Here is a 13,773-nt window from a genome sequence, read left to right on the forward strand (position 1 = left end):
ATTTTGAGGGCAGTGACACAAATTTCAATCTGCCAAATGCACATTTCACCATCATTCTACAGCTACAGAGCATTTAGTTGAACTTTCTTTTGCCAGGCACTCTGTAATCAGGATACAGTTTCATAAGCCATGGAAAAAGGGGGCATGCGGGACCCCCTAGAACAACAGTGGGGAGAGTGACTCCATTCATAATACCATTTGATGGGAATAATAGCCCATCTTGTCTGTGAAGGTAAAGTTCCAAGCTAGAGAAAACCCTGGCATTTTGCACCCTGCCAGTGCATCCCATGCTGATATCTATGAACTGGCCTCTGTGATTGACCAGGGCCTGAATAAAGATGAAGTACTACTGTCTGCAGCTTATATACTCCCGTGCTTCTTATGGAGGGCAAACTATGGATACATGAGTCCCACTGACAGTCCCAGAACAGTTTGGAAAGCCCATTCTTTCAAAGCCGACAATTCTTTTAGGAACATTTTTTATGCCCAACACCTTTGGTAAATCACAGTCCTGATGGCCTCACCAATCTCCACCACCACAAGCCCCACAGTTGACTTGCCAATTCCAAACCGGTTAGTCATGGACATGTAGAAATCAGGAGTAGCCAGCTTCCAGATAGCTATGGTAACCTGCTTCTGGACTGCCTGGGCCTTCCTCATGCACATGTCCTGACATTGATCACACAGCTCCATGAACATCTACTTCTTCACACACAAGTTTTGGAGCTGGTCATCCCAGGTCTGCAAGATGATGTGATACCACCAATTAGTGCCCATGATCTTGCTCCAGAAGGTCCATTCTATGTATGGGAAATCTGCGGTTATGGCAACAGTCATGAGCAGAATCAGCTGGGTTCTGGCTGCCATGTCAGTACTGCCCTCTGAGAGATGCCATTGATAGGACAAATATCGCTGCTGAAGCATCTCAGAGATATTCTGCCTGATTCCCGAAATAGGAGTGAAAGTACAAGCAGTTGTTCTTCCACCGATGCTGGATTACTGTTACTGGCTCTGGTTTCAGGGAGTTTGCAGATTCAAAAACGTCTCTGCTGGAGATGTTGGCAGGCTATAAGCACTTCCACTCAAGTACCATGAGATGGAAAGACAAGTTCTCCCACGATATACCATGAACCAACGCCTAGAGAAGCTACAGCTAGCAAGGGTGTTTAAGAATCCTGAGATAAGCCCCCAGAACTAACGAGATCTGACTTTCATATACTACAATGGTGCTCACAGTTTTCTGGGTCACTCTGGCCGTGAGAAGTGAGAAATAGAACATTTCTGTATTAACAAACAGGAGATAAAAAGGAATGTAAAAAGATATCCCTTTCACAAAGTTTTGGAATACAGAAATAGTCAATGACAGATTATATTCAGAGTCTGATAAAATTAGAAATCACAATTTCTGTGTAAATGCATTTGTAACATCCTGTTAAAAAAAACAACAACAAAAAGAACACACTTTTCTTGAAAACTAATTTCCTTTTAAGCTATGGCCACAATTTCAAGTGTTGGTGCCTAAAGTTAGGCATGTAAATCCATATTTAGTCATGTAATTAGAAGTCACCTGATTTTCAGAGGTGTTGAATTCATTCATTTACAATTGACTTCAGAGACACATCTGGGAGCTCACTCATTTTCTAGAGAAAAGGACACTTCTGCGCAGGTGCCTAAATACTGATTTATGCATCCATTTCTAGGCATCTAGGTTTGCAAATTTTGGTCAATATTGTTTATTCTTTCAACCTGAGCAGTTAGCCAATCTTCGAGGTTTTGAAAGGTTGTTTCTGTTAGGAGGCGAAACTGATTATATGAATCAAATGGTTCTTTGGTGTAATCCTGATTTACAAAGAATGTACACAAAGGCACGTCAGGAAGAAACAGGATGATGCAGTGGTTAGGGCACTAGCCTCACACTCAGAAGACTCTGTTCTCCAACTTCTTGTGTGACCTTGGGCAAGTCACTTAGCTTCTCTGTGCCTCAATTCCCCAGCTATGAAATGGATAATAAAACTTCCCTACCTCTCAGTAAGGCTAAGTACACATCAAAGACTGTGAGGCATTCAGATACCACAGTGATGGGGGCCATGTAAGTACCATGATTCCCTGACCACAATAGAAAAACAGGAGGTGTTTCCTTTTTCAAAAATCCAAGTCTAACCTCTCAGTAAGAACTCTACCTAAAAGAAGCTCTCTTTCTTGGCTTTCTACTAGGGGCATATACCACTGATTCTCTCACTATCTGCTGAATTTCCTCCTGCTTTCAGGTTCTTTTCATACATGCATGCATTTGCAACCTGATCAATGCCCCACATCCTGAGTATGCAATCAGTCCCCAGGAAAGCTCCTTGGCCCACATAATTCCGCTTCTACTCAAGCCTTGCTACGCTGCTCTGTGCCTTGGGTGATGGCTTCTATTGTTTCCACTATTAATAAATAAAGGGGCATTTAATTGCTACCTCATTTAGCCTGAATGAGGGATACTTGGAATACTCATCAATTTCTCCTTTAATCTGTGACTGACTGGCAACATTAACACTTTTCAGCATAGCAATATATATACATATATTCAAATAAAAACCAGCAAAACCTTTTCTCCACAGGCACAGAAATCTAAGATATTAGAATAAGTACAATGCTGCTGCGCAGGAGACAGGATTTGAGGAAGCATGGAAGGCCTGCGTGATGCAGGGCCCAATGCCACAGAGGCTACCTGTATAATTTTAAGGTTTTGGAGAGGGAAAAGAGCTGGGGTATGGCTAGTGGTTCCACAAATGTAGACACCCATTGGTTATTACCCCCAATGGAGCAGTGCCATAAATGCTACAGACGTTACTCTAGCCTCAGAGCAGCAGTAGCAGCCACAAAACAGCCAGGATTGGAAGACAAATCCTTCCCCTGTGCTCAGCATGTTTTAACAGAACACCACTTACTTAAGTGCCTATACATGGCTGCAGAAAACTAACGTTAGGCACCCATTTAAAAAAAGAATCTTGACCATACCACTGTTATTAAGTCACCCAGCATCACAGCTACAATTCTTGTTTGCTGCTTGTTTTCTTCTTATCCCATAACAGATACAGATTAACCTTCATGTTCATTCAGAGAAAAAGCATACACATCACAGAATATATAAGTACTTCTAACAGATTAGAGTTATATGCCATAATATCATTACTAATATGTCTAACCTTTATCCAGCGATGGTTAGCCTCTTTGAGCCTATTTTCAAGTTTATGTTTTTCTTCTGGGTTCAGTGGTGTACTTCCAAGTGTTATTCCTGCAGTTTCAGTTAATTGTTTCAATATTCCCTTGTGTGGAGGCAGCTCTTCCACTCTTAACTGGAACAGACAAATACAACATTTAAAATGAACTGTGGTAGAATTTTCAACTCCCTTATCTTCGCCACTATTGATTAGTCTATCAGCTGCAGAGACCAGGCTCGGGGCTCAATTCAGCACAAAATAGCCACAGCTTTCTAAATTAAAAAGGCTCAGAAAAAACAGCAAATGCTGACTCTATTAGGCAGACTTATAGTGGGGAAAGACTGGCTCTCTGAGGAGACCAAAATGGAGGGAAAATAAGCGTCCCGGAAGGAAATTTAAAAAAAGTTTGTCTCTGCTGTGTGATTCAACTTTCCTTCTGGTCACATGGTGCTTTACTAATTGTATCTGCCTTTTGTTTGTGTGAAGGGTAAGCCCTTTAGAGCACGTTCCATGTCTCTTCCATGTCCTGTGCAGTGCTAAGCACCGTGGTCCAAACCTGTAAGCAATAATGTTCATAATATATTCATAAACACTGCAGATTAGAGGGATATTGGTAATATTTAGGAGTGTCCTGCCTACCATGTTTGTGTCTCCATAATCTGAATCCATTCCCCTTCTTGTATGCAATTACTGCAAATTTATATAGTGTCAATTTAGCTTTACATATCAAGTAACCAACGAGTTATATAATAGAAAGTGAAAGCTTCTGCAGCCATCATTTTTAAAAATTATCGAAGTCCGAGATGGGCCACAAGAGAATCTTTAATAGTTACTATATCACTGGGGTTGGGGTAACTTCCCTTGGGTGGATCGAAAAGAAAAGAGGTGGCTCACAGCATGACTTAAAAGCCTGAGCTATTAAGGAAAAGATATCTTCACCAGTAGGTTTGACTTTGGACAATCCATCCTTTAGGAGTTATTAGGGGAGGGGCTCCCCCCCATTAACATACATCTCCCCCGCCCACATTAATAGATATTGAAAAGAGAGAATCTTCATCCATATGTGCCCTTATCTCCCCCACCTGCTATCCAGAATGCAGCTACTAGTTACTGACATTAGTACATTTGGGTCTGAGCCCTCCAAAGCTCTACACATATATATGAAAGCACAGAGGAGCTTCACAGCAAAAAAAACCCAACAACTTTCTAATGTAGGTAGCATTTCATTTAGATGGTAAGTTCCAGAGGACAGGGATTGTTTAAAGTGCTATGGACATTTAATGCTCTGTCCATATAAATAAATAAATGCATAAATAATATTTTCTTTGCTTTGTTCCTAGATTTCATATTTTTTTATATTACTGACTCACAGGGTTAAAAACTAGGTTTGCGAGAGCGGAAGTATACCTGGATCTAGAAGGGCTAACTTAAAGGCAGATGAACGATATGAAAAGCCTCTTAAAAATTCTTCCTCTGACTCTCTGACATTCAGTCAGTCAGGATGAAGTCCATTTAGCCATACATGCATCCTCCATAGACACTACCAATAAAACAATCTGGTTTATAGAAATGGTCATAGGAAGGCTAATATTACATTATGTGTCTAATAATGAGAGAATATTTTTCATTAGGAAGAGGAAGAGTGGACTCTGTGGACTAAGAGGGCAGTAGAAGTATTTTAGAAGGAGAGGTCACATAGACGGTTACCTTTAAAATATACAGAAAGGAGCAGGAGACCAGTCAGGGAAGTAAAGACAAACTGACTTCTTGCAGGGAAAAAAAAAAAAAGGCTTATATGAAACTGTCTCCCCTCCAACAGTTTCACGGTGCTTTACAATCAAACTTTTTTTTAAATTGTAGTTATTGGGGATGGTTTAGTTTTAAAAGCCCAACAGATCAATAGGGAGAAACAAACTGTACAAATGAACGGCAATTACAGCCTGCTCTGTTTACATTGGTGTAAGATCATAATTAGGACACAATAGGTCATTAACTAATTCAGATCTCAACAGATGACTAGCCATCTGATTATAGAATAACAGGAATGTTTGGGAAGCCTGGAGGTTCTCACATTTGGCTCTGCCTGGGGATAACAGGGAGGCAGTTTTCACGTATTCTACTGGAACCTGGAATCTCTGGGGCACTCAAGACCTTTCATTTAAACTTAATTTTTCTTATCAAAATTGCCCACTTTGGGTTCTTTATTATTTTATATAGCCCTCCACAAGGAAATATCTTGTTGCTAAAATGGTTCAGCCAAGAAAGGAAACATTTCTTAATTAAATTAAAGATCTGATACTAAGCATTAGGTTTTCTTCTCCGTCCCATTTCCTGCTAAACACAGACGAGTCAGGATGACAAAAAATGTCTGTTTTACAACTATGATTAGCCTGAGGATTTCTTTTCATCCCAATTACACACAAGAGGAGAATTTTCGCTAGAGAATAAAGCAAAAAAGATGTAGAGGATTCTGTCTGCTGGACATAACTAATTGTACTATTTTTTCTTTTTACTTGCTTGGAAATAAACTTTGAAGACAGAGATTTTATTATAGCAATCCTTGGATCTCTAAAAACCTACTTGCCAAAACACTGAAATAAAGGTAACTAATGTCTCCTTTATTTTCCCCTCTTTCCTATGTCTGAGGAGATGGAGAAGAAGAACTTATTACTTTGTCTTTTTAAGACTGATGTATACCCTTGCTGTCTTGGAGACGCTCTAGGGTCATTTGTTTGTGGTTTTGATACAAGTTGCATTTTTTAAAACCTTGTTACATATCTATTATACATAATTTTCATATTTAAACACACATACACACACTGGGAAAATTAGAGTACTATAAATTGGCTGAGCTCCAGCTACTTGCTGCATATCTGAAATAGTTTCCAAAAGAGCAATATGCAACTCAGCAGTATCAGCGAGGCGAGGTTTCTTTGGGTTCAGTTTTCACCCTTTCTGCCCAAGCCCCTGGAGCAGCGGTTCTCAACCCATGCCCCTCAGGTCGCATGTGGCCCAATTAGCACACAGCTGCGGCCTAGCTCAGCTGTGTGCTAAAGGCCACAGGCTCAGGGCTCCCAGCTGCCCTGCCGCACGGTGGGCTCCAGTGTCCGAGCTACCGGCTGCCCTGCCATGCAGGAGGGCTCAGGCTCTGGGCAGCCAGATGCCCCCCAGCACCGCATGGCAGAGGTCCGGATCCCCTTGCAGCAGGGTCCAGGGTCAGGGTCTCTGCCCCACGCCCAGCTCTCTGGTCCTGGCCCCACTCTGTGGAGGAGTTTCTGGGCTAAGGGTGCTGAGCATAGGAGTTTGTGGGGGAGTTTAGGTGAGGGGCACTGTGGTTCTCAACCTGCGGCCCAGGTAACACTTTGTGGCTGAATATGCAGCCCACGATGATAAGTAGGTTAAGAACCACTGCCCTGGAGCCTTTCTTCAAGTCTGAGATTCTAAAGCATTCCTAATGATAGGCCTAGTCTATAAATAGTTTTTGTACCCCTTTAAATGAAGTGTGTGATTTTGTATCCATATAGCTATACCAGCACATCATCTAATGTGGACACAATTAAATCAGCATAAAGGTGCTTTATCACTTATAGCTTATTCTCTTAAATGGTACACTAAGAGAATATAGTTAAAGTGGTATAAAAATTGTGAGTAGACTAGTCCTATAAGAGAAACTCTATAGAAACCCTGCATTTAATCCTGTTGCCTATAGAAAGCAAGCAAAACTCGAAGCTTCATTTCATTCTGACACAAACCTATAATTCTGCACCATTTTACTCTAAACTGGGCCCAAGTTCCCTTGAAACCTTCAGCAAACCTGGACATCTTTTCAACTTGGAGCCTGAAACCAAGTGAATTTTACATGGTTCTTGGGGGTTTTGTTAAAAGTCTTTTGCTCAGCTTTAGTTTACAACCTACCAAGCTTAGCAGATGATTTTTTTTTTTTTATTTTCCACCGTAATTATCAGGTGCCAAAGTTAATTAAACTAAGGTATATGTAATAGCTTCAAAAAAATCTCAGATTTGAAGGACTTTAACCATACAATTAAATGCATCAGCCAGTGGACATGCCTACCACAAATCAGTACCATCCTCAATGAAGCACAGTAGCAATTAGAAATATTTTCCTTCATACTCTTTAGTGGTCCATTCTCCACTTGATATATTTAACTGAGTAATTTTAATGGGAGCTATGTACTTAAAAGAGAGAATAGACACCAATTTCTGTATTCATCAATGATCACGTATGCTACAAAGTTTCATGAATTTAACAATTTGAGGGCTAACATTAACAATGCCAGGTCACAAAAATACCAGCCCCTACTGGACAGAGATTTTGAATATCACTATGGTTTGCAGATAATTACAAGCTTAACCTCCTCCCCTCCCCCCAAATGCTTTCTATTCTAATAGTGGGTGGGTGGGGGGGTGTCACATCAAACAGAAAAAAATTTTTGACAAGTTATACAAAAAGAGGCTGGCAAAGTGACATTTTTAACCAGTTCACAGTTGTAGTAATATACAGCTCTAAAACTGAAAATCATTCTGGAAATGAGAAGGCATAATGAAAGCAAAGGAACAAACATACATTGAGAGAAAAGTTTCAGCTAAAGTGAAAATGAATCAAATGTAAAGTACTGTAGAATCTTGGAATTCAAAAGCTATTAGATATATAATCCATTGCACTGTTGGTGCAAGATTGTTCCTTATTCTATATTTTCAATTACTTTTTCTAGTCTAATTTTAATGCAGGCAATATATTCTGGTACCTGGGTTTTAAGACACAGGACTTCCGATTTTTTGAATTATCTAGTACATTGTAGAATAATACCAAGTACGTGTTTGACAGAAATCAATCTGGATTAAGAACAACAATTCAATTTGTTTATGCTGATATGACAAACTAAGAAGACATTAAATAAAAGAACTTATGTTACCTTCACTTTTTCAAGAGAGTCTTTTAACTGTTGTTCATTTCCCGGTTCCAGACGAATACCAACAATGCTGTCTGCTTCCTCTAACCATAAAATGAACTCATTTAAATCTTCTTGCAATTCTGACAAAATATTCTTTTCTTCCTCCAGCCTGCAGTAAAATAAAAAACACACTAGTGTTAATAGGGGAACTCTGTGTCATAGGTAATTATATTTCAAATGCAATCTTTATTATTATAAAAATAAAAAATCACTACTTTTTAACACAAATATAATTCATAACTAAATGGAGGAAAAATATACAGATTATTTCACATTAACAGTAATCCTTTAAAAGCAAAACTTTACATATTTCTTCAAAATTAATCAGAAAAGAAACATCACTCATGATAAATAGAATTAAATGTATCTGAAAATAAGCTTGGAGTTTTAATTTGCAGTTCTTAACTACCTTCCATCTCAAATAAATTATGATTTTTAACCCAGTCCTGCAAGGTGCCAAGAAGTCCTTAGGAGTTGAAGGTGTCCACTCTGCAGGATGAGCCCTTTGTCACAAATGATATGAAAGCCCAACTTCAGAAACTGAAAGAAATCTAAAGGCAAAGTTTACTAAATTGGATCCCTAAAATTAGGCCCTTAAATCCAGTGGGGATTATTTTGGGAGTTTTTGTGGTTAAGGAACTGGATTTGCGATTCAGGAAAATTAGGTTCAATTCCCACCTTTGCCACAGATTTCCTATGAACTTTGGACACATCACAATCTCACCAATTCTTCATCTGGAAAATGAGGACAATAATGCTTCCCCTCTTCCAGTGTTTGTTTGCTTTGTCTATTTAGACCGTAAGGTTTTCAGGGCAGAGGCTGTCTCAGACTGCATATGCACTGTGCCTAGCACAATGGGGCCCCAGTCATGGTTGAGAGCGCTAGCTGCAACAACTACAATACAAAATTATAATTTGTTATAAAAACAAAGAAATTCCCAGACAAAGCTATAAGGTAGAAATTAAATTTGAGATATGTATCAGAAATTTAAGGATAAAATACATTACAGGGATATTGTAAACACTCTGAATGTGATTTTTCGAAAAGTGAGTTTTTAAAAAATATTTTAAATTTAATCTGGGACTACAAATACTAAAATGCCTTAATTATAATCATATGGCTATTACATGACATCACTACAGGATAGCGTTAAGATTGCTTAGGTGCTCTAGCTATGTATGGCCTTGCATTGTAATAGGCTTGCATTTCTTTTCAATTTAGGAAAATCAGAATTAAAGTTAAGTTTATAAATCTTGTTTTGGGGATAACTGCTCCCCTGTGACATGTTTTACCTTAAAATACTGCTAAAAACTCAGAGTACTGTTAGGTAAAGTCCCAGAGGAAGAAAATCTAAGGGAAAAGGAGTTCAGGAGGGCTGACAGTTTGTCAGAAACCATATTAAAGGTACAACAGCAAACTACCCCAATATGAAGGAAAATTAGAAAAAAATTGTAAGAGGCCAATATATGGCTCCATTAGGAGCTCTTTAGCCTGAAAATCAAAAAGGAATCCTACAAAAAGTGGAAACATGGATGGATTGTTAAGGGTACAAGAGAATAGCACAAGCATGTAGGGACAAAATCAGAAAGGCTAATGCACAAAATAAGTTACACATAACAAGGGACAGAAAAGGCAAGAAGAAGAGGTTTTATAAATTCTTTAGGAATAAGAAAAAGATGAAGGGAAGTGTAGTGAGGAAGGAGAGCTAAAAATGGATGACATCAAGAAGGCTGACGAGTTTAATGCCTATTTTTCTTCAGTCTTCACTAAAAAAGTTAATGACAGATACATAACACAATTAATATTAACAACTGGGGGTAGAACCACAGGCCAAAATAGGGAGAACAGGTTGAAGAATATTTATGTAAGTTAGATGTATTTAAGTCAACTGGGCCCGATGAAATTGCTTCAGCTTGTTCCTTAAATGCCCTAGAATGAATGTCAGAACCATTAATGATTACCTTTGAGAACTCATGGAGGTTTGGTGAGGTCCCATCGGACTGGAGATGGACAAATATAGTACCTATCTTTAAACAGAGGAACAGAGAGGACCTGCAAAATTACAGACCAGCCTAACTTCGATAGCTGGAAAGACACTGAAACAAATGATTAAACAACCAATTTGTAATAACCTGGAAGACAATAGGGATATAAGGAACAACCAGCATGGATTTGTCAAGAACAAGTCATGCCAAACCCTTTGTTTCTTTGACAGGGTTACTGGCCTACTGGATAAGGGGGGAAAGCTATAGATGTGATATATTTTAATTTTAGTAAGGCTTCTGACACAGTCCCACATGACATCTTAAAGGCAAACTAGGGAAATGTGGCCAAGATGAAATTACTATAACCATATTCAGAGTGTACGGTATCAATGGTTTGCTGTCAAACTGGAAGAATGTATCTAGTGGGTCCTGCAGGGGTCTGTCTTGAGTCCGATATTATTCAATATTTTCATTAGTGACTTGGACAATGGAGTGGGAAAGAGGGCTTATAAAATTTGCAGAGGACACCAAGATGAGAGGGATTGCAAGCACTTTGGAGGATAGGATTAGAATTCAAAGTATCCTTGACAAATTAGAGAATTTGTCTGAAATCAACAAGATGAAATTCAATAAAGACAAATGTAAAATGCTACACTTAGGAAGGAGAGATCACATGCGCAAAAACAACCTGGGGAATAACTGGCTTGACAGTAGTACTGCTGAAAGGGATGTGAAATTTTGGTGGATCACAGACTGAATATGAGCCAACAGTGTGATGCAGTTGCAAAAAGGGAGAATATAATTCTGGGGTGTATTAAAAACAGTGTTGTGTATATAAGACACAGGAGGTGGCAGTCTCTACTCGGTACTGGTAAGGCCTCCGCTGGAATACTTTGTCCAGTCCTGGTGTCACATTTTAAGAAATATGTGGACAAATTGGAGAGAGTCCAGAGGAGAGCAGCAAAAATGATAAAAGGTTTAGAAAACCTGATCTATGAGAAAAGATTAAAAAAACTGGTCATGTTTAATTCTGAGAAAAGAAGCCTGATAAATCTTCAGTACAATAAGGGTTGTTTTGTTATAAAGAGGATGGTGATTGTTCTCCATGTCCACAGAAGGCAGGACAAGAAGTAATGGGCTTAATCTGCAGCAAGGGAGATTTAGGTTAGATAGTAAGAAAAGCTTTCCAGCTGTAAGGGTAGTTAAGCTCTGAAATAGGCTTCTAAAGGAGCTTAGGAAATCCCCATCATTGGAGATTATTAAGAACAGGTTGGATAAATGTGTCAAGGATGCTCTGGGTATCTTGGTCCTGCTTCAGTACAGGGGGCTGTAACTGATGACCTCTAGAGGTCCCTTCCATCTCTACATTTCTATGATTCGATGTAGTCTCAGTCTTATCTCCATCTTAATATAGTTTTTGTATTGAAATGGAAACACAGAAATGGGAGTGATTGAGGTACACCATATCCAGTTCTCTTGGACCATCAGGAAACCTTTCTTCTGAGATATTTCCATTTGATCTTGGAAGGCAATCCCTATTCATTCCACCAGAAAAGGACAAAATTCCCACCAAGGTTCCCGCCAATATTCCAGCCATCACTTTAACAGACTTCCCAAGATTCCCACTAAAAGAAGGTTTCAGAGTAGCAGCCGTGTTAGTCTGTATTCGCAAAAAGAAAAGGAGTCCTTGTGGCACCTTAGAATAAATAAATTTGTTAGTCTCTAAGGTGCCACAAGTACTCCTTTTCTTTTCACTAAAAGAAGGAATCCCACACATTAGGACAATTCCTATTATTTGCGCTGTCTGTTCTCCTATATTGACAATGGCCCTACGCTCTGCTCTTCTTCTCTGAGCTGCTTGGAGTCGCTTTCTTGACTGTTATGATTGGGGACAGCTAACACTTCCGTCTCCCAGCACCTGGTGTGGACATAGTACATGCTACTTGTATTTTAACCTGAGCTGCCTGTTGGTCATGTGTCTGAGTGCACAGGGGGAGAGTCAGGTCAGAGGGGGCAACAGATTCTGAAAGACATCCCAGAAATAGATACCAGCTTGAAGATTTAGTCCCTGTGAGGGGATGGAATGGTTGTGTGGGCAGAAGCCTATTCTCAGGCTACTATACCTCTATTCCAGGGGTTCTGAAACTTCATTGCAACAACAAAAATTACTTCACAACCCCAGGAGGAGGGACCAAAACCTGAGCCCCACAGCTTTGGGCAGGGGCGGGGGGGTGGCAAAGCCTGAGCCCAAGCCCCACTGCTCTGGACAGGATGGCCAAAGATGAAGTTCAAGGGCTTCAACCCCAGGCAGGGGGCCTGTAAACTGAGCTCTGCTTCCCAGGGCTGAATCCCTCTGGCTTTGGCTTCGACCCTGGGCCCCAGCAAGTCTAAGCCAGCCCTGGCGATGCCATTCAAAGGACCCCATTTGGGTCCAGACCCACAGTTTGAGAACTGCTGCTCTAGGCAACTGAATTTCTGGATACTTATCAAACTAATCAAAAACTAAACTTTTGAAGTTCTCCCATCACTAGTGCTTTTTTGTGCTTGTCTTCCTCCCACCCCCCGCCCCCAACCACTAGTGTTTTTTGGATACTGCAGGCCAGATCCTGCAAACACTTGCATGCATGAGTAACTTTTTGTTCATGTGAGCAATTCATTAACTTCAGTGTGACTACAGGTTTGTGTTTGCAGCATACAAACTTTGTGTGTATTTTGGGTATCTTTGCATTGTTGTGACAAAAATCCATGCATAATGATGCAATATCACAATCCCAATAAATATTTGCTTGTCTCCTGGTTGGGGACATGTAAAATTGATTTATAGAATACTTGGGCCCTGTGCAATTCCCTTCATAACCATACACATCTCCTTCCAACCTCTCTTGGAAATCTGAATCTCTATTAATATTGTAATCATTACTTCTGCTGGTGCACTGATATGCCAGATTTCTACTTTAACGCATTATTTGGGCAATTGGGGAGGGCAATCCACTAGAGATTTAGGGCTCCTCAAGCTTAATGCCTGGGATGTACCATCTACAGTCTACTGTTTGCTAAAGGCAAATAGGACACTGCAGATTTCCAGGCCAGCATCAGTACTCGGTATGCTTCATTGCACTGTCTCTGCACTGGTTCCCTGCCCAGTTTTTGCTACTTTCCCACAAGCTCTACACAGACCTGACTCATGTGGCAACATCTGCCAGGCATAGCCTGTTCCATGTGTGGGTCCCCCAGTGCTAGCTCTGCATGTGGTTCCCCATCAGGTTTCCTTGCTGCTCCTAGTTTGCCACATTAACATGGTTTTCCCGAAGCAAGGCTGCTTCCTGGATCAAGGTCTTTCTCCTCTCCCTATTGCCAAGGGGCGGGGAACTTGTCCCCATATACATCCTGAAGAATTATAGCATTCGTCACAATATTCATTTAAGACTTTCATATCTGAACATGGAAGTGAGTGGTAGTAGGTTACAGGGGGCAGTGTGATGCATCTGTTAAGGGTGATTTTGCTACTGTTGACGAGTTTAAATCGGCAGGAGGAGAAGGCTCTGTGGCACTTGAGGAGCAGGCCACAGAGGCATGGTGTCTTCTTGGTGGAGGAGTCTGGTGGCTGC

The 13,773-nt window shown here is 40.3% G+C and overlaps 1 protein-coding gene across 12 annotated transcripts in view; it reads right to left on the reverse strand.

Moving 5' to 3' along the window:
• DMD (dystrophin) overlaps positions 1-13,773 on the reverse strand; it is a 1,926,267-nt gene that overhangs the window by 669,404 nt on the left and 1,243,090 nt on the right. For all 12 annotated transcript variants that reach the window (XM_073357918.1, XM_073357881.1, XM_073357898.1 and 9 more), the window contains 2 exons: positions 8,141-8,288; positions 3,192-3,341 (listed from right to left, as the gene is read on the reverse strand). In XM_073357918.1, coding sequence (XP_073214019.1) covers positions 3,192-3,341; positions 8,141-8,288 — 298 coding nt within the window. The remainder of the gene's footprint in view (positions 1-3,191; positions 3,342-8,140; positions 8,289-13,773) is intronic.

This window comes from Lepidochelys kempii, chromosome 1, assembly GCF_965140265.1.
Source record: "Lepidochelys kempii isolate rLepKem1 chromosome 1, rLepKem1.hap2, whole genome shotgun sequence".
Taxonomy (NCBI): Eukaryota; Metazoa; Chordata; order Testudines; family Cheloniidae; genus Lepidochelys; species Lepidochelys kempii.